The sequence below is a fragment of the Ictalurus punctatus genome, chromosome 3 (genome assembly GCF_001660625.3).
Source record: "Ictalurus punctatus breed USDA103 chromosome 3, Coco_2.0, whole genome shotgun sequence".
Taxonomy (NCBI): domain Eukaryota; kingdom Metazoa; phylum Chordata; class Actinopteri; order Siluriformes; family Ictaluridae; genus Ictalurus; species Ictalurus punctatus.
Window position 1 is genome coordinate 1,757,463 of NC_030418.2, and position 27,197 is coordinate 1,784,659.

At 42.8% G+C, this 27,197-nt stretch overlaps 1 protein-coding gene across 2 annotated transcripts; it reads right to left on the reverse strand.

Annotated features, from left to right (window-relative positions):
- Positions 1-4,339: 4,339 nt before the first annotated feature.
- On the reverse strand, positions 4,340-22,464 carry lclat1 (lysocardiolipin acyltransferase 1). Of its 2 annotated transcripts, none has more exons than XM_017464021.3 (6): positions 21,961-22,464; positions 14,502-14,674; positions 12,902-13,100; positions 12,111-12,257; positions 11,278-11,394; positions 4,340-7,778 (listed from the first exon to the last, which is right to left on the reverse strand). In XM_017464021.3, exons 2-6 carry the CDS (start codon positions 14,670-14,672, stop codon positions 7,282-7,284), a joined length of 1,131 nt encoding a protein of 376 aa, XP_017319510.1. In that variant the 5' UTR covers positions 14,673-14,674; positions 21,961-22,464; the 3' UTR covers positions 4,340-7,281. The 2 variants fall into 2 exon arrangements, with proteins under 2 accessions (XP_017319510.1, XP_017319509.1); XM_017464020.3 differs by having other exon boundaries at positions 21,955-22,464.
- Positions 22,465-27,197: the final 4,733 nt, after the last annotated feature.

Consider the following 27,197-nt stretch of genomic DNA (forward strand, 5'->3'; position numbering starts at 1 on the left):
GTATTCACCAGACAGTAAATGAGAAAGATTTTGCAAGCTGTAATATAATGTACATTTTTTTCTTCCTCCACTCCAATTGAAGTCTGCTGTCTCTAAAATACCCCCCCCCCCCAAAAAAAAAAAAAATAAAATAAATAAATAAATAAAAATTCAGTTTTCATTCAGTTTCAGTAACAATGCTCTCTGCCTTTCCTTATACCTTTATCGTTCGCACCGCCTTAACGTTACTCCTCTGCCGGGTTTATATAAAGGTATTGTATGCCGCGTGATGATTTGCATAAAACGGCAATAACATTTCAACTGAACTGAACTGACGTGAGACTTTGTAGCATCTTTCACGACTGGGGGTTAAACTGAGTACGCAACTCGAATAAAGCTCAACGTTCCTTTCCGAAGAAATCAATAGCGTACATGCAGGTCATTAAGGTGATTAATTCTCCAACACAGCAGCTCTGACAATACCGGTGTGGTGCTATTTAATAGAGAAAAACGTATAATCGTTAGCACGGTAAGGCTCCGGAATCATCGTAAGCTAGCGCGACAGGACGTCCGGCCAAATTGTGTCCGAGATGTCAGTTACTTTTTTACTATTAATTTCTTGTTTATAGAACTGTTGAATAAAAGTAATATCGCACTAACAAACATGCGGTTATACCGAATATCGGCACGTACGATACTGCTCAACGACAACCGGGCCGAACGTGCTTTGCAATATTAAACATAAATAAAAACGGTTAAAAACTACTACAACATGTGATTTATTTATCTTTTTTTTTTTTTAAATGGGAAATTGCTGTGGTATGAGGAAAATAATCAACCTATGGGTTGTAATAGTAACACCACTCCATAGTTGATCGTTTCCCCTATAACGGCATCTCCGCTCCATCTTCTACCTTATTAGTTCATTTTCCTAATCACATAGAAGACGCGTCCTTTGCTAACAAGCATTTCACTCTAACAAGCTGCAGCTTTTTCTTACAGGAATATTATTTTTCCGCTTTAAAACGTAAATCAGGATAAACAGTTTTAGTGGAACGCCGTCACGGCTGTTGGTTAAATTAGTAATGCGTCCGTGGGCTGTTGTGTGTGTGTGTGTGTTTTTTTTTTTTTTTTTTTTTAGCATCTAAATAGCAGCAGCTCGACGGAGATAAGATGATGAATGAAGGAGATTAAAATGGAAATATAAATAGAAGCAATGAGTGGGCTGGCAAATAAACAAAACAAAACAAAACAAAAAAAAGATGAGAGCCTTCAACAGCACATGGAAGGAGAACAGTACAACAGCGTTCAGGCCATGAATATGGCCAGGAAGAAGAAGAAAAAGAGGAAGAAGAAGAAGAGGCAGAAGAAGAAGAAGAAGAAGACGAAGAAGAAGAAGAAGAAGAAAAGGAAGCAGAGGAAGAGGAAGAAAAGGAAGAAGAAGAAGAGAAGAAGAAGTGGAAGAAGAAGAAGAGAAGAAGAAGACGTGGAAGAAGAAAAGGAAGAAGAAGAGAAGAAGAAGAAGAAGAGGAAGAAGAAGTGGAAGAGGAAGAGGAAGGAGACGAAGAAGAGGAAGAGGAAGAAGAAGAAGTGGAAGAAGAAGCAGAAGAAGAAAAGGAAGAAGAAGAAGCTGAAGAAGAAAAGAAAGAAGCAGAAGAAAAGGAAGAAGAGGAGGAAGAAGAAGAAGCAGAAGAAGAAGAAGAGGAGGAAGAAGCAGAAGAAGAAAAGGAACAAGAAGAGGCAGAAGCAGAAGAAGAAAAGGAAGAAGAGGAAGAGGAAGAAGAAGAGGCAGAAGAAGAAGAGAAGAAGAAAAGGAAGAAGCAGAAGAAGAAGAGGAAGAAGCAGAAGAAAAGGAAGAGGAAGAAGAAGAGGAAGAAGCAGAAGAAGAAAAGGAAGAAGTGGAAGAGGCAGAAGAAAAGGAAGAAGAGGAAGAAGAAGAGGAAGAAGCAGAAGAAGAAAAGGAAGAAGAGGAAAAGGCAGAAGAAGAGGCAGAAGAAGAGGAAGAGGAAGAAGAAGCAGAAGAAGAAAAGGAAGAAAAGGAAGAAGATTATGAAGATAAGAAGAAGAAAAGGAAGAAGAGGAAGAAGAAGAGGAAGAAAAGGAAGTAGAGGAAGAAGAAGAAGAAGAGGAAGAAGAGGAAAAGGAAGAAGAGGAAGAAGAAGAAGCAGAAGAATAAAAGGAAGAAGAGGAAGAAGTGGAAGAAGAAGAAAAGGAAGAAGAGGAAGAAGAAGTGGAAGGAGAAGAAAAGGAAGCAGAGGAGGAAGAAGAAGAAGCAGAAGAAGAAAAGGAAGAAGAGGAAGAAGTGGAAGAAGAAGAAAAGGAAGAAGAGGAAGAGGAAGAAGAAAAGGAAGAAGAAGAAAAGGAAGAAGAGGAAGAGGAAGAAGAAGAAGAAAAGGAAGAAGAGGAAGAGGAAGAAGAGGAAGAAGAAGAAGTGCATGAAAATCCAGTTCACACACTTTACAGCTAAAAGATTCCATTCAGGTTTTTTTCCCTCTTCATGTAATGAAACCTTTTAGCCCTCAGTGTAATTCGTTTCCATGTTCTCATAACCTTTTACGAACAGGTGTGTAAAGCCTCAGCTGATGAACCACACCATGAGGTCGGGTTTATAAGGTCATGTTTATGACTTTTTTTTATTATCATTTATTTAATGTTTCTTTTTCCAAGTGCTCTCTGTTCACAGTCACGCACAGACTTTTCCGACTTTTGTATCACCGTCGCGTGACGGGAACGTTTGGACACACACAGAGACGTGCCCGGGAAACAGCTCGAGCGAATCCTTCTGGAACGAAGCAAACAAATCCAGTATACATCCACATACGCATTATAAACCCACGTTTTATGTGAGGAGACGTTTATTTTGAATTTATGGAAGGAGTCTCCAGTGTCAGCATGTTTTTTCCCCCCAGAGTCAGAACAAACGAAATGCGGTTTCTTGGTGATATGACAAACTGACAGAAAGGGGGGAAAAAAAGCTGCTATAACGTAAGAACACTTACTATTAGATAGTTCCTCTTATCACTTATGTTATAGCGGCTATGAACTGTCGTTCCCGCACTAACTTCTTCGTTCGCTTGAAGTTCATAGGAAGAAAGAAAAAAAATCGCAGGTCGTCATGGTACCGAGAAACCGCAAAGCGTAAACTCGGAAAACCGAAAACGGAATATTTATCAGAGTTATAAAGCACTGACACTGGAGACTCCTTCCTTCATTCACCATTCTGTCACATTGCATCACATTTAAGCGCTATGTTTATATATATATACCTGTATGGACGTTAGATTTGCCGTCTGGAGGCATCCCGGTGAGGCGTAAAGGTCCACGCCGGTACGTAAAGCACACATTCTTTCCCCTCATCTCCACCCTGACGGTACAGGTCACGTTAACAACTTCGTTCCCTGAGGTTTCTGTTTTCTCTCCATGATGTCAAAGCATATAGAGTGTGTGTGTGTGTGTGTACACAAACTATAGGGAAAAAGGACAAGGGCTGACTGCTTTGCATTGACATCACACATTCCCAGGCAACCTGGGAGTCAGTGGTAGTTGTCAAGGCAACAACGTTTCACCTTGAAACGTCTCCTATCGCAGTGTGTGTGTGCGCGCATGAGACCATCATGGCAAGATTCCATGCCCCAATATTAACAGAGATTCACTACATTGCTCTAACTGTACATTCATACTGTATCTCGACCACTGTGGATGTGTCCTAAATGGTCTGTTAGTGTGTGTGTGTGTGCGCGCACCATGTATGGTTTAGCTCATCGCTTTCCAGAGCCGATCAACGTCAAGATGCTTTTAGTGATGTTTACATAGTGAATATTGCGGTTTGGGACACGTCCATGATAAAACAATTGTAAGACAACTGTGTTGCTGTTTATTTGGCCTACGACGTGAACACTGTGTGGTTTGGGACGCGTCCGTAATTAACTAACGGTAAGGCTTTTGGTTGCTATTTAAGTAGCATACATAGTGTATGGTTTAGGACACGCCCATAATGAAATTATGCCAAGATGTTCGCGGTGACGTTTACGCAGATTACGCAGTAAACAGTGTGTTTGGGACGTGTCCATAAATACCCGACGGGAAGACATTTGTGATGGTGTTTATGCTGCACGCAGTGAAAACCGTGATTTGGAACACGTCTATAACGAACCGATGGCGAGACGTTTGTGTTGATGATTAGCGAATAGCGTGCCGTTTGGCCAGCGTCTTACGATGTTGTTCGATTACACTCTCCCCAATGACCGTCTTTCCTATCGGTCTACTACAGCGTGCTGCCGATCATCTCGTTTATGGATTTAATCAGCGGGCAAACTTAGAATCTGTTTCTGAAGAGCAGAAGGGACGACCCACGCACGGCTGAAAAGGTAGATATTTATTGCAGCATTGATCTCGACAGCATGAACAAGACGACGGTAGCTGAACCTGAGGATAGCATGAGTTTCGCAAGCAAAAACATGACACAACCATGGAGGGGAAAGAAAAGAAAAAAACAACAACAAAAAGAGAACAAACGTGTGTATTAGGACCCGACCGATATATCCTATAATGCACCTGTAATGTCCTACAGGCAAACTACATTCATAAACATGAAGCGAGACTGAATGACCGCTAACAGCAGGTAGAAAACGGTGACTCGTTTAATTTGCGAGTTGTAATTATAATCTATTGGACGGCTGTGGCATCGTTAGGACCCACGCTCCTATACATACAGAATACAGTAAGAGTAGAGTATAGTAAGCATTCATGCTACTGAAAGCCTGCATTATTGTAATCCTGACCTGCGAGTTCTCGAAATTACTTTCTACCGATTCCGTGAATATGAATAAACGGTGCGTTCTGGGACTAATCGGATGCTATACATAGCTACATTCCGAGCTAATTTGCATGACATGCAACTCTTTCAAATTCACCCTAGACGGTTCATCCAATTCACATGAAACTTACACAAAAACCTCACTGTTATTCGCGTTTACAAAGAAGTGCTTGGACCCCGACGATCGCTCGTCGCAGCTCTATTTGCTATATTTACGCGGCTGCTCATCGGCGTTTGAGCGAAACGATCGGTGTATGGATAGTACTTGCATTTTCAGCTCCTTAAAGTCTATCAGTCGGGCCCTGGTGTGTATCAAAGCAGGAAGCGAGAAATAATATCAGGCGACGCGTACGAATAGAACATTCTTCATCACAGTGGCTGGATTTGGCTGTAAATGTGCTGCGACTGGTAAAACATGTAAACTTTATCAATCCGTCTTAATCGAGAAGAATTACGCTCTTTGTTTTCCTGCATGAGGATAACATAAGACCAGTACTGAGTTACTGTCTCACACACACACACACACACACACACACACACAAAACAAAACAAAACGAGCTACATGAATGGATTGGTCACATACACTAATTGATGGATAGCAGGGAAATTAAAAGGGGTGTGTGTGTGTGTGTTTTACCCTGTAAAACCATCCTATAAAATCCTCTCAGTCGTCACACAGAGATGAGACACAGACTCGGAAACCTCCCTCACAAACGCTTCACCACGACCAAGCATCGCGTTGTGCGTGAGCCCCGTCCCAAACACGCCACCTTACCAAATTTAGGGCACTAAATATCCTTATAGACCAATAAGTTATACAGGGAATGTGCTCCCTGTACTCCATATTAGTTCACTATGCAGTAGCCATTATTCCTTAACGATGTATGGAAATACCTCAATCCCAAAATATGCGCTAGGTAGGGATTAGAATTAATTCTGCACATACTTGCTATAGGGATAACGTCCCCCTGTTAGGTATTTCGTTCCCTCCAAATGCTTGGCTTTAACCCGTGCTAAACCTTTATTAAGCAAGGGCACTACGTACAGTAGGACGTAGCATGGAGGTGTGATGATAAACAGAACAGTGAGCGATACTCAGATTAAATTAGTACTAGACACACAGTGTGTCGACGCCATGACTTCACAGCCTATGTGATGGACTCCTGATCGGTCAAATGTCCAACATAGAGAGTAAAGTGTTCCCGACTGGACGTTTTAGCGCACTACTTAGGGTCTATACGAGCCAATGTATTCCATACATTCTTAACGTTAGTGTACTGGTAAGGATTAGGTGCTGAATCCCAGTTCCTTATCGGAAATATAGGGTGCGAGAGCCGTTACGTCGAAGCCCAAAGCCCTGCGTACACAGAAAATGTGGGACGGAACTTCCCCTCGGCCCGAATTATAGACGTTTAAAAAATTACAAACCAGTCCATACTGCAGCAACATGCAAATACACGGCTGTCTGTCATCCCGAATATTTCCGAAGCGTAATAGTAAAAACTGGACTTTATATATATATATATATATATATATATATATATATATATATATATTATATATATATTCTATAGCAACCATTTTAGACAATATTTAAGGCAATTTGTATATATAAGCTGTCCTGTATGCTGTTCGTCACAGCAAATTTCTTAACTCGTAACTAAATGTAGTGCTTGAGAACGAGTTCGTGAATCTCAGTCCGTTTCTTCTCCGAAACCTATGGGGTTTTCCTCACGGGAAAAGCGTTTAAAGCCGGACTCCCTCTCCGCCGTTTAATCGCGACGTTTGGGACGCAGAAATGAGCGTTTAAATTTGAATCCTTTTCTGAACAGTTTTGAAAAAAAACCCAAAAAAAAAAACATATACATACACCTTACGACTATAAGTGCTTCGTTTTGTTTTCTTTTGGCTGTTTTTTCCTTGATTTGGTCGGTTACATCGGGAGACGAAGGTGAATAAATCAGTCCCAGCTATGTGCTATGAGTCGATAATTAGAAAACGAATAAATAAAAGAGAAAAATAAGCAAACGTTACTAAAATACATTTTTGGAATAGTCGCGGTAAAAATGCACAAGAACCAAAACCTTTAACAAGAGGGAAAATATAGATAAATATACGAACACATAAAATTAAATACAGATGTGGGTGGAACTCCAATGGATAAAAATGTGCGTGTACACACACACACGCACATATATATATATATATATATACACACACACACACACACACACACATATTCCACTCCTTATACACAGTGAAAATTGTAAAACGATACATTTCCAGCACTGAAGATTAAGTTCATCCTATTTCAGGCAGCTAGGAATCATGCACACTCCTCCTTTATCCCTTCCTCCCTTCCTAGCTGTTGTGTTCACTGTGCAGTACACACTTGGGTCCAGAAGGGGGCTCCAGTTCCTGCTCAGTGAAGAAGAAAGAGAGCGAGTGAGAGAGAGAGAGCGATAATGAGAGACCGGACAGACCTCTCAGTCTTTCTTTTTTCCGGCCCCATCATTCATTCTTTTCAGGCGTTGATGACACGCCAGCTCGATCAGCTCGACCCCGCCCATCACCTTTTGCTGAACCAGGAAGAAGCTCAGCACCGCCAGGAAGTAGATGCGCAATGGCGTCCAGAGCCAGAGTCCCAGAAAGGAAAAGGCGATGAAGGCGTTCCAGTAGCACAGCGACGCGGCTTTGATCAGCGTCACCCTCAGCTCGCTCTTGCAGGGCGGTACGCGGGCGTCGGCTTCGTCGAAGCGCTGAGAGCTGTAAAACGCGCGCAGGCGCTCCTCTTTCTCCGCCCAGCGCTCCTGGCACCAGGCCTGGAGGGCGGCGGTCTCCTCAGGCAGAGAGCACACCGGGTAGCGGCGCACGTGGAAGTGGATCTGGCGTGGGAAGGTGCCGGCCAGCAGGTGGCGCTCTGTCTGAGGGGCGCTGTGCGGGTATGCTACGGTGATGTCGTGCAGCGCGTCCAGATTGTCCCCTGTGTAACACACGCAGAAAGAGGTGAAACTCTTTTACGCACAAGTTTGCGCTAAAATGCCTCTGCATTCCATTCACAATTCCATTAAGTAGTGCGCTGAAATGAAGTTAGTATAGTGTAACATACTAAAACCTAGTATTTAAAAAAATATTATAAATACCCAGTAGCACAGAAAGATGTAGTACTGAAAAAAATGTAGTACTGAGAATTGGCCAATCAAATTGAAGTGAAGAAAATTAGTTAGTAGTTTTGAAGTCCTGAAAAAAAAAAAAATACTAATGCTGAAAATTACGAGTGCACAGAAAATCAGTCAGTTGTTTGGACGTAATGAAAATTGGGTAGTAGTCTTAAACTACTCAAATAGTCAGCAGTACAGAATTATTGCGGGGAAGAAAATCAGTACTGAAAATGGGCCAGATATTGTATAGAAAATTATTCAGTAGTTTGGAAATATTGAAAATTGGCAAGTGGTACATTTGAAGTAATAAAGCTAGTAGTATGACAAGTTCTACTATTTATAAAATATTATAAATAGCCAGTAGTTTGGAGGCATAAAATTCAGTAGCTTTGAAGTATCAAATGTAGTACTGAAAATCACAGTACTGAAAATTGGCCAGGTGGAAAAAGAATCAGCACTTTAAAAGTACTGAAAAACAGGCTAGCTGTGTTAAAGTATTACAACAGGCAGAAGTACTGAAAATTCCTCGGTAGTACTGAAAATTTCTCTGTAGTACTTAAGTACTGAAAATTCCTCGGTAGTACTGAAAATTACTCTGTAGTACTGAAGTACTGAAAATTACTCGGTAGTACTGAAAATTACTCGGTAGTACTGAAGTACTGAAAATTACTCTGTAGTACTGAAAATTACTCGGTAGTACTGAAGTACTGAAAATTACTCTGTAGTACTGAAAATTACTCGGTAGTACTGAAGTACTGAAAATTACTCGGTAGTACTGAAAATTACTCAGTAGTACTTAAAAATTACTCAGTAGTACTGAAGTACTGAAAATTACTCGGTAGTACTGAAAAGGGTTGTAGTCAGAGTCTTTGTGCGTACAAACCCCGTAATTCTGTTCGCCAAAGAAAAAGGTGAACGAGCGCGTCAGCGCTGCATGATTAATCGCTGGAATATTTATTCATAGTTTAGTTTTGCGATTATCGCTCGAGCTTTTGTACCATCGGCATGACGCGCATGACTTAATATCCGCTCACAGCTGATACCATCAAACCCCTTCGCATCGTCTCGCCTGGTGAGTCAGCCTCGTCCCTGAAGACACGCTGCTTAGAATAAACTTCACTGGTGTCCATTTCACCGGCTGCAAGAAACGAGCGTTCAGATATTCTGAGCTGCAGTTTAGCAAAAAAAGAACTATGCTCATCATGGCGTATTTTCTGGCAAAGTGCCTGAGCGTAACACTCTTTAAATAGAGCACATTTATCTCCACCAACACACACACACACACACACACACACACACACACTGCTTACAGAAAGAAGTGAAGCCTGCCAACATCAAAGCATGGCGAATGTGTTTATTGGATGACATGCCTGGACAAACAAACATACACACACACACACACACACACACACACACACACACACACACACGTTACTGGAATAGAATCTCCTGGGTGTGACGTCAGAGAGTTTGACACCTGTTTAATGGCGCATTAGTATTGTTCAGCTCCGATTACTTCACGCAGTTGTACGGCTGCCAGGTTTACCCCATTGCAGTGTGTGTGTGTGTATGTGTGTGTGTGTGTGTGTGTGTGTGTGTGTGTGTGTGTGTGTGTGTGTGAAATGCCTCTGCGCTACAATTAACACTACCTGGAATACTGAAGTGTTCTGAGGACAGCAGAAACAGTTTATCCCAGTTATTAAAGACAGAGAGGACATGGGTCAAACGCCAGCTGTGCTACGGATGGACAAAAAAAAAAACCCCAAACGTTCAGGTCAAAAACAAGAGGACTGACTAGCACTACTGTGTGAATCGTGGTTGGGAAAAATAAAAATAAAAACACAGTTAGTTTGGAAATGTGTAACTGTAGAAATGTACAACGGTGCTAATTTAAATGACCCCCCCCCCCGCCGCCGAAAATGTCTCCTTTTCCGAATACATCGGTCTCAAAACAGCCGCGTTCGTGATACAGCACACAACGCTGAGCGTGCGTATTCCTAGGGCCGACGGGAATCAGGTGGAGGAAACTCGGATAATTAGCAGAGCGCTTAGAGACACTGAAACACTGGAGTCATGGGAAAGAGTGTCGCAACTGCGGGATTTTTTTTTTTTGCGCCATCGTTCCATCCTCTTACACTGGGGATTAGTCAGCGCACTAGGGGTTGGCGTTTTTATTCTTGCAGTTATAAAAAAAACCCATATTTAATGAACACCGACAAAGAAGGACAAAATGAACGACATCGCGATAACCGCGGTATCGATATCGAGATTATATCGTCATCGAGAAAAAACGGCATCCTGAATTACACAATAGTAAAGATCATGGATTTTCCTTAAAAAAAAAAAAACGTAGCACATTAGTTTTACCATAGAACGATCGATGATTCATTTATTGTTTCAAACATGCAGATCCATAAATAGGGACAATAATCCCTTTTCATGGTTTTAGAAATACATACGAAAGTACTGAAAATCAGCCAGCAGAACTGAACTATTGAAACGTAGTGATATTGAGGCGCTAAAGGTTTGCCGGTGGTAGTAAAAATATTTCTCGCCCTGGTGTATTGTAGTGCCGGAAATTCTATAGGAGTACTGAAGTACTTAAAAAAACAACAACAACAACAACAACAGTAGTACTGGAAACTGGCCAAGCATAATGAAGAAGTTCTGAAGTATAGGAAACCGAATCAGGAGTTCTGAAGAACAGAAAATTAGCCGGAAGTATTAAAAGCACTAAAAATAACCAGTATTACAGAAGTACTTCAAATCAAACAGCAGTACTGAGATACTGAAAAACAGTAGCGTTGAAAATCGGCCAGGTGTACTAATCTACAGATCACTGATCAGTACTTTTGAAGTATTTCAATTTGGTTTGTAGTACTGAAGCATTAAAATAGCCAAGGTGTTTCTACTGTGTAGAAAAGCAGTCAGTAGTAGTAAAAATACTGAAAAACTGCAGTACTGAAAATGTATATGGCCACGTATATTGAAGAAGAGAAAAATTACTCAGTAGTTCTGAAGTACTGACAACCGGCTAGGATTAAAGTATTAAACTAGCATCGAGGCATTGAAAAACAGTAGTGCTAAAAGTTAGACTACTGAAGTATAGAAAATTAAATCAGTAGTTTTGAAGTACTGAGAACTACGGGTTAGTATTAGGTATCGGCTAAGGAGATAGCCAGTAGTAGTCAGTAGTACTGAAAACTAGCCAGTCTTTTTAAGTACTGAAAATTACCCAACAGTATTTAAGTCCTGAAACCTAGTCAGTGTGTAGTGCAGAATGAAACATTAGTCAGTAGTACTCGGATGACCCGTCCTGACCTTTGCGGAGCTCTTCCACGATGAAGGTGAAGCCGGTGGTCCGTGGGTGCAGAACGTACTCGTACTTCGGCAGGCCGTTCTTCTCCGCGTACTTGTCACTCCTGGCGCGAGTGTTAGCTGCACAGTAACGTTTAGAGCGCTTAAGCTTTACTTCTCCTACGAACCGAATATCTTTTTACAAACCCTTGAAAACATTAATAACCAAATTCAGATTTTGAATGACGTAAGGCTGAGGTTTTTTTTTCCCCTAGTTCGCTACCATCCTGGGGTCATGTGGGTTTTACTGTGCAACAAACGGCATCGTAACATTCTGGTAATAAACGTGGTGCTAATCCTTTAACTTTATAGTTATTTAACGTGTTTTAATCCATTTGCCGAACGCCACCTGAGACACCACTCTGCCTTACATAGCCATCGGCTGACTGAGGTCACTAGGTTCACGCTCTGACACACACACACACACACACACACACACACACACACACACACACACACTTGACCAGTAATTAGATCAGGCAGTTCTGATCCCCTCTGGGCTCCTACAGAGGGGATTAAGTGCATCATTCCTCCGGGCTACAGAGAGACAAAGAGAGACAGGCACACTAAGGCCACTAAAATGAAGATGTCACTGTTGGACAGGTCTCAAAATCGCTTTTAAAGCCAGGACTAAAAATAGGATCGGTCACACGCCCAGAGTTCACATGCAGCTTTAAAATAAGAAGAACATCGTATATGCTCAGACCTAACTATATGTAATTATAAATAAATAACATAACTATACGGAACTACATACAGCTATAAGGTGTGTGTGTGTGTGTGTGTGTGTGTCTCACCGGTGAGGTCAGTGCCCTCAGGAAAAATCAATAGCTGCAGTGGTTGCCTGATATCACAGAAGTACTTCAGCATATTGGTCAGGTGAATCTGATCCTCCTCCCACTTGCGATGGATGAAGATGAATGAAGCCACCTGCATCGCCCAGCCTACACACACACACACACACACACACACACACACACACACACACACACACACACACACACGGTAATCAGCGTATACAAATGAGTTGACATCTCTCATCAGCCGTGATGTCACTATTCTGAGCCATGCGGTTATGTTAAAATCAATGTTAACCAATATTATGTTCACACACACACACACACACACACACACACACACACACACACACACACACAGCCCACAGGTAGTCAGATTGCTCAGATTAGAAAGGAGTAACGGCACGGTTGTCACATCGTCCATCATCTCGGCATCCTCCGTCAGAGAAGCACAACAACGTGAGGAAGGCTCCTCGGCCGAGACGCCAGGACACAAAATGGACGCCGAACTGATTCGCCTTGCTCACTTTAAAACCACATCACTTACTGACGACTTGCTCAGCCGTATCGCCTGTCGCTTAATAGATTTGCCGTTACACACCCGAGTGAACGTCTGAATATTACTGCGTGTGCATATGACATGCTGCGTTGTTGTTATTCTCTATGCGGCGCCACAAGATGTCTGAAACTTGCGACGAGGAGAAGGAGAAAAAAACCACAACGGACAAAACCGGCGACAGGTAACGGGAGACCCTCGCTTAACTGTAGTGTGTGTGTGGCAGCTCACTAACCGAAACCCGGCACGGCTTTGAGAGCTGCTTTGAGGCAGATCTTCTCCAGACGGAGGTAGCTGTGCCTCAGCAGGCAGCACCAGAGGAACATCCAGTCCAGGCGTGTGCGGTGGTTCATGATGATCACGCTGCGCTCGCCGGGAACAAACCCGTCACCCGTGATGATCACCTTCACCCCGAACACGAGCTCCAACAGAGCCTGGGGAGACCACGATAATATTGCAGAACGTAATGATATGTACGATAACGTATGAATATTATATAAAACCGCACTAATGTCATGCATGAATCGACTCCGGGTCGACCGACTGAGCGGTCTCGCCGGTTAATCGGCACCGATAAGTGTTTGCTGGAACTATCGGTTATCTGCAAAAATACGCGCAAATCGCAGGAGCGGCTGACGAGGGTCCGCTTTCGTCACGCGGTACGAGAGCGGCCTCTAGAGGCGAAATAAAAACCATCGCTGACTAATTTTGTCGTGTTATTTGAAGTGTTTTTTGATTCATTTTGGACGTCTCTGTTGTTATTCGTTATTCGGAGTGTTACTTTTTGGTTCGGTTTGATGTATATCTTTTATTTACTTTAATATTTATTAATATTTATTTCCATTAAAAAAAAAAACATGCAGTACGTTTTCATGGTGCCGTCAGTACTGTGTATTTCTGTAATAAACTTCGGCAATATTTTTCGGTAAATCGGGTGATTACTCGGTTATCTTCGGGTAGGTCCCGCCCGACTCGGTCCTCGCTATCGGAAAAACCCACTATCGACCCCGCCTCTAGAAATCAACACCAATCAGACCGGAGAATTCGAGCGCGCTGTGGTATAACACGGATATTTCCCAGGCTTGACAAATGAACAATATCGTACGTATAATTGTTAACGGGGATGTTTACTTAACGTTGTGTGGAAGGAGTCTCCGGTGTCAGCATTTTTGGAACGATCCGAGGTAAAGCGCTAAGAATTACGACATCTCCGGGACGGACGAGTTTACGCGTTGCGGTTTTTCGGTGACGTGACGAGCCGCTGGTGAGGGAACGGCTGTTCGTAGCTGCTATAACATAAGCGAGAATACGAACCCGCTTGTTTCACGGACGCACATTACCACGAACCGTAGTAGTTTTGGTTGTTTTAAAAATTTTTTTTAAAAGAAATAAATAAATAAATAAAAAACCAACAACAATATAGCGCTCTCACTGTGATACACACTTGGAACAGATATATACCGGTTTCGCTGAGTAACATCGTGTTGAGTAAACACGGGCTTCTCGATTTATGAGTGAAACATTTGAAACGTTTACGTTTCCACATGCGGGCGGGAGGTTATATTTAGGAAACATCAGGAATGGACACATGTTTTTACAGTTAACCCGCTGTACTGCGTCGCGTTCCAGTCTCATGGTAATAATAATAATAATAATAATAATAATAATAATAATAATAATAACCTTCGTGAAGCATGTCATGCGTTGGGTGCGGGGGGATACGGGAATTGAAAAATGTGAGTTTCACAAACAGGAAGTCCAAATCATGAGGAGGTTTTACTGGCTGAAAACAAATGCAATAGTATATGATAGTGCTGGTGAATGTGTGTGTGTACCACGGGCAGGGTGAACCAGGTGGCCACGATGCGGTCCGTAAGCCAGCGGTACCAGGCCGGAGACAAGAACATGACGGGCAGCACCGGACCCAACATGAACACGCTGCCGAAAAAACTGCCCAGGAAGAGCGTGAGGATGAAATACACACCTCTGACGGACACCGTCGCCATGCCTGAGAGAGAGAGAAAGAGAGAGACAGAGAGAGAGACAGACAGGCAGATTAGTCAGTCAGACAGACCTCATCGGAACACACTGACTGGATTATTGACCTCAGGTGGAAAAGTGGAGCAGTCGGGGTGATGGAGCTGGAAAGAACATGAAGCGTGTTGATTTGGAAAATCGATTTCGGGTCAGTCGTTACGTGGAATCCAGGGAGCGATGGTGTTCGTGACCGGAAACTTTTAATAGAGGGATGGCGGGGGGGGGGGGGGGGGGGGGGGGGGGGGGGGTATGGGCGGAATCGATGTCGTAACCATGCACCAATCAACAACATTCAACAACAATTTTTATTTTGTTTGTTTGTTTTGTTTTTCTTTTTAGAACATGAACAATGTTTTGAACATTTTGCTGAAAGCAGCTGGTTTCCAGCTCCATAAGAAACCTGCAGGCCCCCAGGCTGGGCTTCAAAGATCCCTGGACCCCTCTTTTTGACCCGTCGCTTCAGAAGACCCTCGAGTACTGGAACGCGGGTAACGATTCCGACACAGACCTCGTTCCGACTTGCGCTTCCTGATGGACCTGAAGTTTTGTGCTTTTCCCTTTTTCTCCCCCCTCCTTATTCTCATTACACCACCTTCGTTCCTTCAACCCCGGCCTCGGCTTTCTTTTCTCTTCAATCGTGACTCGGTGCGAGACGTGGTTAGTCACTTATCCATTTCCTCCTTTCCCCAACGGAAAACATGAAATCCAAGAGCGAAGGCTACGATGACTCGGCGCAAGCTGATTACATACCCGCACTTGGGACTCGGAGTCCAAACGTGTTCACACACACACACACACACACACCATTCTGAGACCTCTGGGCAGTGGGTGGTGGCTTGTCAAGTGGAAAGATTGTGTTTTTGTTGGGTCTGCATGAAGTCGGTCGGGGGGGGGGTTCTAGTTTCCATTACGAGAAAAGGAAACGAGCGGGTAGATTCACAGCTGACTCGGCATTCTCCCACTTCGGATTCGGGCGCTCCTGGATGTTTGTGTAACGCGCCACGGCTGGGCTGTGACCTACATCTCAGCACGTTCGCTAATCACCACCAGCTTCGCAAAACCGAATGTGGAGGTTTCGAGCGTCTGCGATGTTTTCCCACCTGATAGGGATTCGTGTTCATTCAGCTACAAGAACGTCAGTGAGGTCGAGGTCAGGCATTGACGTTGGGATGACGAGGAGGTCTAGGGGTACAGTCGGTGTTCCAGTTCATCCCAAAGCTGTTCAGTGGTTCAGGCTTGAGGTCAAGACCTCTGTGCAGGACACTTCGTGTTCTTTCACCTTCTTCCGACCTTCTCAAACCGTGAAGCAGACAGTGTTTGGTGCCTCTTAGTTCCGGTGAAGAGAGATTTCTAATACTGCAACACACACAAAGACGTCCCATACAAGTGTGTGCGTCTAACTCTGTTGCAACAGTCTGGGGCTGAACCGCATATGGGGTGTGACGGTCAGGGGTGCACATACTTTCGGCCATGTAGTGTCGTTACTGCATGCTAAATATCACGAGCGTTTTTTGTCATCTTGAGACAAGATCGTCAACGTCGGTGGAAAATCTTCAGAGGGAAATGTTACAGAGGTCAAGCGAGGTCACAGCAATCTGCTGAACAACAGCGGAAAAAAGAACCAGAAGACTTTGTCCTCTTTTTACCATCCATCCATCCCTCCAGCCAACACACACACACACACACACACACACACACACACACACACAGAGTTAATTACTGTCTGTGCTGATGAGGGAGTGCTGTGGGAGGCCTGGAAACTCGGCTTTGTTGATTTCTTTTTTCCATTCAGCTGCATGACAATATCTACAGCGTGAATGAGCTGCCAGGACACACACACACACACACACACACACACACACACACACACACACAGACATCATGTCTGCGATTGTGAAGATTAATGATTACAGCGCTATATCATTCCCCAAGTCACGTACGCACCTTGTGAAGGGTCACAGGTTGGGCAACGGACAAGGATCCGTCGCCAACGCCACCAAAACCCTTTTCATAATCCAAAACAGAAACTCTGATTATTCTAAAACAAATCGGAAAAATAAAAAATAAAAAACCCCGACTTCATGTTCCGCTAGAAATCGCACCGCTCTATTGGATTTTTTTATACGTAAACCGAACGTCCGAGTCGTTAGCGGGAACGGCGTTTAAGCGACTCGTGTGGACGTCGCTTCTGTCCAAAACAGAGCCGGTTTACACCGGCGCTCGTCTTTTTGAACATTATCACTCGTCACGCCGCACGAGGGCGCGATAAAATCTTGCTCGGATTTCGTAACAGCTAAGAAGATCCGCTGACGGTAGATCTACGACTGAACACAAATCGCCACGTTCACGGAAACAAGGACGATTCTCCGTGCGCTCGCAGGTCAAGTTTCTCGCCATCGCCGCTACCGTGTGTGCAGCCGCGACGGCGAGTTTGCCGATGAGATTTCGTGAGATTTCAGGCACTCTGAGATTTCGATCGGAAACCTTCGTCTTCGGTCGCAGCGGTATTAAAATGGCCGCCGGGTGCGCGGGTGGCGTCCGACCGTCGATATGAACTCGCAACCAAAGGACGCCTTTACGATTTCTACCGCGAAGAAACGCCGCCCGTCTGGATAACTTACTCCCGATTGGAGTTAGAGTTTTTTGCCACCATTGATGATGATGATGCAACTGTAGCGGCGTATATAAACGCTTGCCTTTGTTGTCTCCACAACAGACGGCTCCTGAATGAAACAGAACGAACAGACTGTTTGAGACGCCAGCTCAAACCTGCTTATAATTTCGGTTATGAATCACTGCACCACAGCGTATCTAGCGATTTCAGACTTCTTCCTTGTTTCCATTCATGCTCCTGTCACACGCACCAATGAATCCCTTCCCTCTTTTATTTCCATTCTACAAGCCGCAGTCATAAACTTCCGGTCCTTCCCTTCCTCTTCCATCGTGACTCAACACGAGATCAGGTTAGGGATGATTGATCCTGGCATGATTTCCACCGTTACCAATGGAAAATATGAAACCCGGGAACGACTACTCGGAACAAGACAGGTTTATTGCATTAGCGCATTACGGACTGCGTTCCAAGTGTGCAACTGGTTATCGGAACAAGGCTGCGTGGGACGTCGGGCAAGCGGTGCCAGGCGATTCTGTGGAAAAGGGTTCAAAAGTACACCACCGCGAGTTCACCACTAAACAATGTGTTTCTTATGTACTTATGTTTCTTAAAACACTTGGCGGTGTGACGCTCTAGAAAAAGAAATCAACAACGTGGTGTTTTATTCTTCTTCTATGACAGAAATTTTTCCAACTATGAAAAGTTTTTATTCATTAAAAAAAACAATAATAATAAATAAATAAAAAGACCATGCTTTTTATCCATTTATAGTTCCGTTTAACGTCGTGGAACGACCGCGGAACAAGTGACTTCCTGTTATCGCTTTTTCCCTCTTAATCCGAGGAAAAAAGCACAACTTATTGTGGTACTGAGAAAGCTCTGACGCTGGAGACTCCTTCCAGAAATGTTCTCCACATCAACCGGTAGACATTTTTCTTTCCTAAATAACGTGCTTTTTTAAAAATAAACAAATAAATAAATAAAGATTTCCCTGTGTAGGATTAAGGTTTCGAACGATCACGTGAATGACATACAAGAACGTAACACGAGTCCCGGTCATGCGGTTTGTTACCGTAGAAACAACAATGTTTGCACGTATTAGAAGAACTTACTGCGCAACTTACCCACACCAGACATGTTTCTTTTATACGCAAGAGTGAACAAAATCGGTACTTTGTTAGCTTGGATGAAGGAAAACAACGACAACTGTAATGAACAAACGGATAAACAAACGATAAAATAAAATAAAAACAACTGAACCAGATACTAGGCAGCGCTAGATATTAGCTAGCTAGTTAGCTACTAACGAATGGAAGCAAGACAGTTGATAAATTGGCTAAATTCAATTCATCGCATTTATTTCTTACAGGCGTTTTGGCTCTTCTGCTTTTTTTTAAAATGAGTTCTTTTTACCCCAGGTAGATATGAACACTTTGTGATCTTCTGACCTACTTTACTTTACGCATATTGCAGTTTCTATTCTTTTCACACCACGAGGAGACCCCATGTGACTGCCTGAGGTGTAAACCTTTTGTCCAAACGAAACTGAAGTGTGCTCTTCTGCATATCTATTTTCAAAATCATGGAGCCCCCTGGTGGTCTGGAGGCCCTAAGCGACACTTAGCACTGAAAGCAGTGGTCAGTAACCATCTTCTCTGAGATCTACTGTACCTTCTTGCAGGTTTCATCTCCAACCAAAATCTAACACACATGTTAAGCTGATCAAGACCTTCTCAAGGCAATAATCATATGGTCAACTGGGCACGATTACGGTTGGAGCTATAGTCTTCAGGAAGGTAGATCTCCAGGAACGGGGTTGTCGAATACTGACTTAAAGCAAGAAACATCCAACTGCTGTTAGAGAAAATCAAATCAAATCAACACCTTCTGACCAATCAGAATTGAGAATTCATCTGTGATGATATCGTACCGGTCGTACACGTAACTGCGAAACCGCTGGACTCCATCGGGTCGAGGCGATTTTCCACTCAGCTGATCTGTTCATGCAGGAGCTGGCTCATAAGATTTAAAATACATCGGCGTAATGAGAAACAAAACGACGATGGTTTGCGAAATAAAACGCCAGGAGACTTTAGAAACTGTATCCCACAACGCCTTAATCCGCCACGCAGGAAGTAAAAGTCTCAACATCGATAAGAAACGATGGGATCGCCTTTCAAACCGGTCGATAAATAAGAACCTCGTTCATACCACGGCTTTATCGGGATCTCGATTCCGATCGGTCAGAAGGTGTCGACGGATTTTCTATAAACGGCGGCTCGGACGGTAATACGGGTTTAGATTAACGAGCTCGTCTGTGATACGTTATCGTTTCCATGATAACAGCTTGGATATAAGAACAGGACCTCGCATGAAGGACGCGCCACTTAATGTGAAACTAATAATAAACAAAATTGTAAACAAAACAAAATTGTAATTGTTTTTGTTTATTTAACAAAGGAAAACGTATACAGTAAAACATTTTCTGTAAGGAGATTTACATTCGTGGAAGGAGTCTCCAGTGTCGGAGCTTTGTATCAGTAAGGGGGTTTTCCACCATGGGAAAGTCTTCAGCGAAGAAGAGTGTTTTTGTCTTATTAACTTCGAGAGAGAGAGAGAGAGAGAGAGAGAGAGAGAGAGAGAGAGAGAGAGAGAGAGGCTGGTAAGGGACCGTGGATGTTCCACACCAATACATGTAACTATAAACGGATAAAACATATAAGGTGTCATTCTTTCATTTAAAAAAAAAATGGTAACAACTGGCAAATAGAGGCAGCAAATGAGGAATAAAACACTTCAGGATGTGCTGAAGGAAAGTCCATCATTGATGAGTTTCCTATAACAGCGTGCCCCGCCTTTCTTTCTTTTTTCCATTCCTTTCACAAAGGCTGTTCCTATGTTGCGCACTTAACCTCGGGATGAAATAAAAATGCCCCAAAATTCTTAACCGTCTACGATGACGACATTGTTACAGAATCGGTACGTCCGATTACTGACCCGCACCTACATGCAGTACTCATAGAAATGAAAACATTTGCGCATCAAGCATGTCTGATTTATTTATTTATTACCGTACGAGGGTGCACGAAGCATGAAGAGATTTTTCCTAAAGAGCACCTTGTCTTACCAAGTGCACGCTTTCTACCCGTACCGTGCAGGTGATAAAGAGGCACGAGAGTAATAAAAGCACTGACTGCGGCCGATTTGCCTGGAAACCGTGGCATCAGCATACTTTCGCCCTCATCGCCTCTTTGAATAGGGCGTGTGCGTCGTCGTTTATCTTACAGCCCGGCCTTACTAAGCGAGCTAAAGACGTGGCTGTTCATCCTGATGCTTTACTTCAGCACGCCTTACGACTCGAATACATGTCTACCCTAAAGAACTGTGTATGCTGCTACCTGGATGCTGTAGATTTGCACCTAATCATAATCATAAAGACCGCCTTATGCGCATCCCAGGACACTGATACGCATAATTCAACACCACTAAGCACACAGAACAGGACTGGTTCCCTTTTGAGTCTTAAGGTTTCTTCCTCGTTGATCATCCGGGAACAAGTTGGCCGGTCAAGTGAATCAGACGGGCGTCGTTTCGAAAAGAAAATCGGACCTCCCCGAAGTTGGTTCTCCTCTGGTGCGGTTTCTTAAAGTGTCGGTCAAAAAAGTAAAATAATCGGACGTTTGAACTGTACGTTGGTTTTTTTTGGGTCATCTGGACTAAGACACCAATGGAAATCCTGGTCACAACCAAGGGCTAAATATACTATCGGACATGAAGATTTAGTCTCAGATAACAGTACGCCTACATAACATGGGTGGTGAGCGTAACCACGTGGTAGATGTAGCTAATAACCTGCTACTCAGTATGTCCTGTATAAACTCATTATATTATATGTATATATACACTCATATTTAGGTAAAATTTGTATCTATTTATCCATCTCTCTCTCTCTCTCTCTCTACACACACACACACACACACACACACACACACTTGTTTAAAGTGTTCAGTGCATCAGAGAAAGTTTAACATGGACTAAACCTCATAATTAAAACGTCTGAAGCTGACGCATTGGCTATAATTTATTTATTTATTCATTCATTCATTTTTTAAAAATAAAATACCAAATAGAATTCACTTTCGAAATCATTCTCACTTCAAATGACATCAGTGCATTAAACTGTGGGCGTAGAAGCGCACTGGTTTTCATTCTTGTCCCACACGCCACCATACTGCCTACATATGAGCCCCACATTAAGAACAATAACACTGCATTCTCCGCCCTATATAGTGCACTATATTGACTACAACGAGCTATATGGGATTGAGCCTTAAATGTACAGCAGGCTAGTTAGTGCGGTTAACGCAAACCCCTATATTATATATTGTCAGCATGCTTCATTTAGCTTGGGGCTGCGTTCAGTTTATTTTAAATCCTCGAAGGTTGGGATAATCTCAAGAGTTTCATGTATTTTAACTGTTAGCTCACGCTAAGAAGCCAGGAGTCTGCGGTAGCTAAGCAACCCTTGCTAAGTTGACAGGAGCTAGCGAGTTAGCTCAGGTTACTCTACATAACTTCAGTTTTAATGTAGACAAACTGTTTATGTAGTTTAATCGACAAAAATGTCTTTAACTCACCCTCACCTCAGTCTGCGGGTTTTCAAACTTCCGGTTTGATGACGACACGGAAGCGCTCGGTGTTGTTAGCTGGTTAGCTAGGTTGCTAACAGCATAGCACCTAGCACGGATTCCCCGCAACGGTTCTTCACATAAATGTTACGAAAAACATTTAGCACCTGAGATAACGTTATATCTGGACGGTCTAATGCATTAACAATGTTATTGTCTATTAAAATAATAATAATAATAATAATAATAATAATAATAATAATAAACGCATACGTAGCATCAAGCTAGCGAGTCACATATTAGCCAGGTAGCTAGCGTTAAGCAGTGAATCGGATAGAGAACCGAGACAGAGCATCTTCAGCGACCTTTAGTACAGCTAAAAATAATTTTCCGCCTCATGAGGACATGAAGACACGGAGTTTGTTAAGTGTTAAGAGGATGTAAATCTCCAAGATGTCTAGCTTGTGGTGGACGCCGTGGTCTTTATCTTATTAAACATGCCGGTAGTCAGTAGGGGCCGCAGTTTGGTAGCTAGTCAACTGCAAAAATACTGGCACCCCTTCATATTCTTCAAGAAAAACGGCATACTTTATTGTATAGAGTTAATATTAGACACAAAAATGAGAGGGAATGACGAGAAGTCATCATATATATTTTATGGGTGCTAGCAACGTGACTGGGAACATTCATTCAGCCATTCATTCATTCATCGCTTTATTTGTTCAGGGTCAGGATGGATCCTTGGAATACTGTGGATGAGTTGGGAATATGCCCTGGATGGAAGACCAGTCCATCATAAGGCACCACACACACGCACACACTCGGAGCAGGGCAATTTAGAGTTGTCATTCCACCTTCCCGTATGTTTTTTGGGAGATTGGAGGAACCCCACACAGACACAGGGAGAACATGCACAACTCCAGACATACCAAAAACCGAGATCAGGGTCAAACCCTGGACCTGTGAGGTAGCAACGCTACCCGCTGCACCTCCATCGCACCCAGTACCAGGGTATTTCAGCCCTAAACCTGGTTGCCTCTACCACGAGGTTAAGACTTGGCAGTAGATTGACCTTGATCCTCTTTATACCACAGCAGTTTATCAGTCCATCCAGGATTTTGCTGCGATCGCAGAAAAATAACACGGAATCAAGCAAGCTCTGCAATATTTGCGAGGAGCTTGCGGTTTTTCAAAATTACCACTGATTTTCCACAGATTTGGGCCAAGACGTGTCACCACATCGCACATTCAGCCAAAGCCTTCCCGTGCGTCGAACATGAGTACAGCTAAAAGGTCTCATTTACCGACAAACATCGCTGCGAAAGAGTTTCATGGAATTGCAATTTCGCCCATCCAGGTAGTTTTCCACACAAAAAAAGCACCAGAAGTAAGAAATTGTGCTTTTAATCACTTTATAGTTACTTTTAAAGTTGTGGAACATCTGCAAGACAAGTTATGTCCAGTGTTCCATTCTTTCATGAGGAAAGTAGCTAAAACACGCTCAGAAAGTCACTAGAAATCGCTAGATGACAGACTAATTTGCATGTTAATTTATCATGATCACTGCCATGTCAAATGATAAATTAGGATACATGAAGAAGGGATATTTTCAATTAAAATATAATAAACTAGAATAGAGTTGATCAGAATAGAAAATAATAGATCATTTCTGTATTTCTTGAATATTTATTTCATAAGTAATGTATTTCTTCTAGAAACAAGTCATCTTGTTTTTATTACTATCTCAAAGAAGAGAGTTTAAAGTGAAGAACAAAGAAGTGTGAGAGTGGGACAAATATTGGTGATAGGTGATTGGTCATTGGGAAACAGTAGTGATCCGTGATTGGTCATTGGGAACAGTAGTGATCAGTGATTGGTCATTGGGAACAGTAGTGATCAGTGATTGGTCATGGGGAATAGTAGTGATCAATGATCGGTCCTTGGGAAACAGTAGTGATCCGTGATTGGTCCTTGGGAACAGTAGTGATCGGTGAGTGGTCATTGGGAAACAGTAGTGATCGGTGATTGGTCATTGGGAAACATTGCTGATCGGTGATTGGTCATTGGGAACAGTAGTGATCGGTGATTGGTCCTTGGGAAACAGTGGTGATCAGTGATTGGTCATTGGGAACGGTAGTGATCTGTGATTGGTCATTGGGAAACAGTGGTGATTGGTCATTGGGAAACATTGCTGATCGGTGATTGGTCATTGGGATACATTGCTGATCGGTGATTGGTCCTTGGGAACAGTGGTCACTAAGGTGTGTTCAAAAGGTTGCTAGATTTGTCCTTAGGTTCTTTTTTTTTTTTTAAAAATTGAAGTTGCTAAAGGGGTCTAAAAAGTCACCAAATCGAACCACAAAGTCTCTAAGTTGGCATCACTGGTTAGTTCCTCTTATCACTTTATGTTATAGCAGCTATAAACAGTTGTTCCCTCACCAGCCTCTCTTTTTTCTCTCTCTTAAATCGAATAAGACTCAAATGCATCTTGTCACTTTACAAAGAAACCGCAAGCTCATCTGTCCTGAAGACTTTCCCATTGTGAAGAACTTACTGACTGTCACAAAGCGCTGACTCAGGAGACTCCTTCCATAAATGTTAAATAAACATCTCCTTACAGAAAACGTCACCATATCATGATTATACATAGGTTTTGTTTTGTTGTTGTTCTAAATAACCTTGTTAGACTTTGACCAATCAGAATCCTGATGGTGGAAAAAGCAATCGTCAAACATCACAGAGAGCACTGTGAGATCTACTGCTCTTTAGAATAACAAGTGCTCACACACACACACGTGTTTGTTGTGTATTCCCGACTCTGAATGTGGAACGTCGCAAAACCTCCGAACTCGGAAGTAAGACATTTTACGAAGAGTGCTTAAAGAGTGCCGTAACGTTTCTCAGAACTAAAAATATCTCCCTTTGTGTTGTAATGAAAACACAAAGGCTAAACGAGTTCACGCTGTCCTTTGGGTTTTTTAACATCATCCAGAAGATCGTTATCGTGCCACATGTGCTCTGGACTTTAAAGACAGAAGTGGAAAGGGTCAGGGAAGTCTATTAAAATTGCACTTGATGAATGTTGAAAGGGTCAGAAAAGTCTATTAACTAGCCCGTGCAGACACTGAGCAAATATTTTCGTGCGCTGTTCTCCGTCTCACCCAGAGAACACATGGAAGACTGGAAGTGGTTGTATAACCGGGACCTCCATGAGTTATCATAGCACTCCATTTAAGGGCAATGGAAAAATGGACAGCTCGACAAATAAACCCTTTTAATAGGGACCAATCCTACCATCACATTATCTCAGCACCAAAGGATGTATGTGTGTGTGTGTGAAGAGTGTGTCCACGTGTACACGTGTGGCCCCTGCTCTTAGCCAGACTTGAGACTTTTCCATGACCTGGTCGCTTTGGCATCTGCTTTTATCTGAAGGGGATTGAGAAGTTTATCTATAAACCACTCCAGGGTCAAGCGAGAGGTCGAATCAAAGTCTGACAGATTTAATGCCAGCCCGTATCGGTGCAACGTCTCTTCGCTTTTCCTGAACTCCGAAAGTGGAATGCGCCTAAATAATGAAAAACAATCCTCCAAGCTAAAGATGGTTCAACATTCAACACTAACGTTACCATATATGGTGTAATCGCAAGGCGTATGACTAAAATCGGCTTCTCGTCTTACCTATTTTGTATTCTGCTTCGGCACATAACCATCATAAAAGTCTAAATAATGCGTCTTACGTACGCAAACAGCCAGCCTCGATTATGCAAAGTGGATGCGAACAATAACACAAGCACGTTTCCTGCGGTTTCCTCTCTCTCTCACAGACTGCTCAATGATCGACCTAACGGTTTGTTTCGCTCGCGTCTTCAATTCCCAACTCCGTCTCGCCGTCTGGCTCATCCCGTGTGAGCAATCGCTTCATCTCTGTCATTTCCTTTCCTTGCCACAACAGCGACTCCGCTAATGAAGTACGTGCAGAGACCCCGAGAATTCGCGGCGTGCGCTCGCTTATCCTTTTATTCTCGCAAAGAGACTTCCAGCCTGAGGTGAAAAGGTTTCAAAAGAACTCAAAGGCCTAACTTTCCGTCAGTCATGGGACAGGAACTCACAAACGAGGTTCTGGGTTCTTATGGGGTCTAAACGAAAAGAAATCTTGAGAATTCTTTGGATGATTGAAGGCTCTAGGTTTCTATAGTGGTTTCTAAACGCTGTAGGGTTGTACACGGAATCTAGGGACAAAGCGAGGAATCTTTGAAGGTATTATATCATATGGAACCTTGTATTATTTTTTAAACAACCTGCTTTCTCTCAGGTCAGTTGGATGTGTTTTGTGATGCATTCCACATGGAAATATTTTCGTGACATCATTACTTGTACTGTTATAACATATATAACCTAACAGTATAACTATTTTACATCTTTTTACCATGGTATACTGGTATACCGGGGTATCGTCCCACCAGTACGGATGAATTAAGAAATAGTGCTTCTCACGTACCGATTTTGTGTCCTGCAAACATTTCTGTGCGAATTGAATGCAGGTTTGTGCTAATTTTCTTTTTAAGTTGATCAACCTATGGCCGAGTTTTAACCTCCTTGCAGAGGCAACCAGGATTTTGGTTTAAATATCCTGATACTTACGACTACAATACACTTTCAACTGTTCTTGAAGTTTGTAACTTTTTTCTTTTTTAAATCTTTGCCTTGATTGTGTAAATAGAATGTCTGAATGTGAGTGTGTTTGTACTGTAAATGTAGTGTTGGACATTAAGAGTGTGAACACATGCTTGTGAGGATGAGGATGTGGACAATGTTTTACGTGGATGTGTGTTTTAAACCCACACAGAACATGAATGTATGAGGATGTGGACGGTCTTTGTGTGGTTTTAGAGACACATGGACAAGAAGTGTGTGTGTGTGTGTGTGTGTGTGTGTGTGTGTGTGCGCGCAGGAGGGCATATTAAGAAACGGCACAGAGAATGTTTTCTTTTCGACTTCGGACATTCTGTCTTGGGTTTATTTTAAAAGCAGGCTATTGATAGCACTTTAACAAGCCTTCGTCGGAAAGAATTCGGTGTTTTGAACATTCTCGTGACCTTTGACCTCTCTCTTTTTTTGGGGGGGGATGAGAGAAGAGAAGTGTGCCTGCGAAGTGCCATAATCCAAATTTATCTTTGTTCTTAATCTGCATTCCAATCTAAAGTATTCCATTTCTCTTTGGGTCCTGGGGCAAGTTTACGTCTGTGATG

What these genes read in the sequence shown, in the direction of transcription:
- lclat1 (XM_017464021.3), bottom strand. Translation starts at nt 14,672, where the DNA reads ATGGCGACGGTGTCCGTCAGAGGTGTGTATTTCATCCTCACGCTCTTC. An exon ending in TGAGGGCACTGACCTCACCG is followed by an intron (nt 11,395 to 12,110) that starts GTGAGACACACA and finishes GTTACTGTGCAG; the next exon opens with CTAACACTCGCGCCAGGAGT. An exon ending in CGTGGAAGAGCTCCGCAAAG is followed by an intron (nt 7,779 to 11,277) that starts GTCAGGACGGGT and finishes TGTGTTACACAG; the next exon opens with GGGACAATCTGGACGCGCTG.